The sequence below is a fragment of the Branchiostoma belcheri genome, unplaced genomic scaffold (genome assembly GCF_001625305.1).
Source record: "Branchiostoma belcheri isolate BF01 breed outbred unplaced genomic scaffold, Haploidv18h27 scaffold57, whole genome shotgun sequence".
Lineage (NCBI taxonomy): Eukaryota > Metazoa > Chordata > Leptocardii > Amphioxiformes > Branchiostomatidae > Branchiostoma > Branchiostoma belcheri.
The window spans coordinates 18,299-20,077 of NW_017804209.1; the positions used below are offsets into that span (position 1 = coordinate 18,299).

At 40.1% G+C, this 1,779-nt stretch overlaps 1 protein-coding gene across 1 annotated transcript in view; it reads right to left on the reverse strand.

Moving 5' to 3' along the window:
• Nucleotides 1–1,581: 1,581 nt before the first annotated feature.
• The window catches only part of LOC109481610, a 21,246-nt gene continuing 21,048 nt past the window's right edge, over nt 1,582–1,779 (reverse strand). The window contains exon 12 of the mRNA XM_019784192.1: nt 1,582–1,777. Within this exon, the coding sequence (XP_019639751.1) occupies nt 1,582–1,777 (196 nt within the window). The remainder of the gene's footprint in view (nt 1,778–1,779) is intronic.

The window sequence follows — 1,779 nt, forward strand, 5'->3', positions numbered from 1 at the left end:
GTCACTTGAATGTCCCGAATAGTGCTCAAGGTAGATGCCCAAGGTACACGTCCAAGATAGTACTGATAGTACCGGTAGTGCCGTAAAAGCTAGTATAAATTGCTCCTATCTCCTTCTGGCCTGATAACTTCCTCACGCTGATACTGATTTCTTCTCCTGTTGAGAATCCTGTTTCTTCTCCTGTTGAGAATCCTATTTTCTTCTCCCGTTGTGAATCCTATTTTTTTCCGTCTTGGGAAGCCTGTTCTTTTCTTCTAGAGAAGCCTATTTTCTTCCTGTCTTTGGAAGCCTGTTTGCCTTATGCACCGTGGGTCCTTTCTGTGCCTTATAGTCCTTTTGTCACAGCCCTGGCCTTCTCCATCTGGAGCCTATTGTCTGGACGGGCCTTGGTGTTCAGGGGGTAGGGAATTTGGCGGGAACTAGACTACCTCATTATGATAGCTAATCTAAAGGCGGCAAATACATAACCTGGTATCCAGCCTTGTTAGCTTTAGTCCGCTCCCCAAGATCCGCTTGTTGGCGGGGAGCGCCGGGATCTTGGGTAGCGGACTAAAGCTAACAAGGCTGGATACCAGGCTAGCAAATACAAATAGGAAAGTTGGCGCTTACAGTTGTTTTCTTCAGAAGTTGTCTTAAATTTACCATCAGGCCTACTTAAAGTTGGACAGAATTGAACATTATTACCTCCATGAAAAATGGAGGTATTGTTTTTGGCACGTCTGTCAGGAATAATTTACGTGAGTTTGGTCCTCCTAGCAGCTTGTTATGGAACTGCAGGGCACTTTCTGGCGAAATCTTTAAAAGCCAATAAGTCCAGATAGGAACACCGTATTTTCATCATTTTTGGTGTGTAGGTAGCTAAAAGAGAGATGTACATGAATAACTGCAAATTATGCAAATGAGGACTGACTTTTTATGATTAATGAGGAAATGCTATAATTACAGTGTTTTATATAATAGTACTTTTATACATGTAATCTATTTAATATGTGGTAGGCGGAACATCAACAAATACCAATTATGTAAATGATGACTTAATTTGCATAATCGATTATCAATCGATTATGCAACAATATCAATGTGAAAATCTTGTGATTCCTTATTGGTGAATGATGGGACTTTTATACCTTGTGACATGTGTAAGTTACTTAAAGGTTAACACCACTATGCATATATTTATTTATTCAAGCTTTACCACAAGTGGAAGGGAAGGGAGAAACAGGTGGAGACCACCTTTACAGGCTCCCTCCCCAAAGACATAAATGACATTACAATCAATCATAGTTAAAACTAATTAAACATATTGCACAACATCGTAAGTAGACAATAATAACAATATATATAATTGCACAATTTCATAATAGCTAGATATATTATGTTAATGTTGATGTTGTTCATGTTGTGTCATATCTACTAGTTATGATGACATAAGTGCAACTCAATGAAGCAAATAATAATGCTATATTTTCATTTATAATTGATGTGATGGTACTCACACCCTCATATGCATGCACGTGCAAGGAAATGTCATGAGATTATAATGTTGTGAAATTGCGGCCCATCTTGTGTACGTCGTCTGCTCTAACGCAGCCGCCAGATGATGATGATGATGTGTACGTGATAGGACTTACCTCTAACCATGAGCCTCATGATGCCCTGCTTCCTGTCAGAATACGCCCCGCCATAGTAGCACTCATAGATCCCTTCATCAGAAGACTGGACGTTGTTGATGTTGAGTGTGAGAGCCGTCTGACCCTGTAGGACGACTCCGTTCTTCCT